At 35.1% G+C, this 1816-nt stretch overlaps 1 protein-coding gene across 1 annotated transcript; it reads left to right on the forward strand.

The window, feature by feature from the left end:
* The first annotated feature begins 266 nt into the window (after positions 1-266).
* LOC102597703 (auxin-responsive protein SAUR68-like) lies at positions 267-948 on the forward strand. Its single transcript, XM_006362738.2, has one exon. The coding sequence runs from the start codon at positions 372-374 to the stop codon at positions 816-818; it is 447 nt and encodes a 148-aa protein (XP_006362800.1). The 5' UTR covers positions 267-371; the 3' UTR covers positions 819-948.
* Positions 949-1816: the final 868 nt, after the last annotated feature.

Here is a 1816-nt window from a genome sequence, read left to right on the forward strand (position 1 = left end):
CACTTTTATTTTAAGAACACCTTTAAAATAGAATCAACAAAAATTGATGAAGTTGATTGACAAGATAGAAATCTATAGGTCACCTATCTACATGACAAAGAAAAGAGTGGAACGTGGTTTTGCTTCTTATCATCATTTATTTTCAAACAAGCTGCATCCACAAATTTTAGGCCCCATATCAACATGGCCAACAGGCATTCGCACATGGCTTTGCCTGCGGTGGTTAGTGACAAAAACTTCAGCTCCATTTTGTATAAATAATCCCCCATTCATGATCCTTTTTCATCATCAAGCACAGGAATTATCAATTTAGCCATCAAAGGTCTCTAAATTTCTCATTCCATTTCTTATTTCCAGTATTCAAAGGAAAAATGGCAATACTCAGTGCTAAGAAACTCATCAAGATGGCCAGGAAATGGCAGAAGTTTGCAGCCATGCAGAGGAAGAGGATTTCATTTCCAAGAAATGGTAGTGATGTAGACAGTTGCACTACTTCCTCATCCTCTATATTCGAGAAAGGCCATTTTGTAGTATATACAATTGATCAAGCCCGTTTTGTCGTTCCCTTGGCTTACCTTGAAAATGAGGTCATTAGACAGCTTTTGAACATGTCCGAAGAAGAGTTTGGGTTGTCAAGTGGTGGCCCTATTACATTACCTTGTGATTCAGCCTTCATGGACTACATCATTTCGCTAATAAAAAAAGGCATAGCTGCTGGAGATCTTCACAAAGCGTTGCTCCTATCAATTCCTTCTTCTAGCTGTTCGACTTCTTCTTTGCACCAAGAAAGTGGAAACCAACAGCTTCTTGTTTGTTGAGTGAAGGTTAACAATTTTGTTGTATGTGCTAGCTGAAAAATAGTTTTTTAGATGGTAAAGATTGAAGAGTACACAATTGTAAAGCAAATCATACACATTGAATATTATATTTGTCAGAACATTTACCATATTTAAGACTTCTACTTTTCAGTTTGGTTACAGAAGTCCTAACAATCTAATCTTGGATTGATATCTTTTCTTTTTATAAGCGAAAACTCTAATTCAAGCATGATAAATATATCATTATAAATAAATTTTCAAAGGCAAAATAGCACACACCTATCACCATTTTGATCTGTATTTTTTTGTCAGAACTTCATTTAATAAGTTGAATCAAAACAATTATTTCATAATATGAAAGATGAAAACGCTGTAAGTTTCAAAAGCAATTAATTATGGGGAGTTAGTTCCTGGATTATTGTAGGAAAGAGCATCCAGTGGCTTATTTCCAATGTTTTCTTGCTCTTCTTGAATTTGCACAGCTGAAGCCACCAGTTGAGAGTTGATTTCTTAGATGGTCACTCAACTAATAGTAATTATCTCAAAAAGTCACTTTCTTTGTAGAAAACTATCAGTTGAGTAATTTTATGGGGATAAGGCACAAGTATCCCCTAGATTGTGATCGAAATCCCAGAGATACATCTTAACTAAACTAAGGTCTTATTACCTCTTAACTCTTTTTTTTTGTAATTTTTGTACTACCTTTTTGGCTTATGTGGCACACTCCGTGACTCTACGCAGTTAAGGCGCGTGAGAGGTATTTGGATGCCACGTAAGCCAAAAAGGTAAACAAAAAGGTAACTATCAGTTGAGTAATTTTTCTGAGAAATCAACCCCACCAGTCCTGTAAACTCCTGTTACACAAAAATGAATCCACTGGTCTAGTTAGTTAGCTTTGGCATATCAACATTTAGTTATGGGCTGTTGAATTAGTTAGAAGCAATTAACAAATTAGATCCTTTTCCCATTTCTATAAACACATATTATCATCACAGATT

This window comes from Solanum tuberosum, unplaced genomic scaffold (genome assembly GCF_000226075.1).
Source record: "Solanum tuberosum cultivar DM 1-3 516 R44 unplaced genomic scaffold, SolTub_3.0 scf00419, whole genome shotgun sequence".
Taxonomy (NCBI): Eukaryota; Viridiplantae; Streptophyta; class Magnoliopsida; order Solanales; family Solanaceae; genus Solanum; species Solanum tuberosum.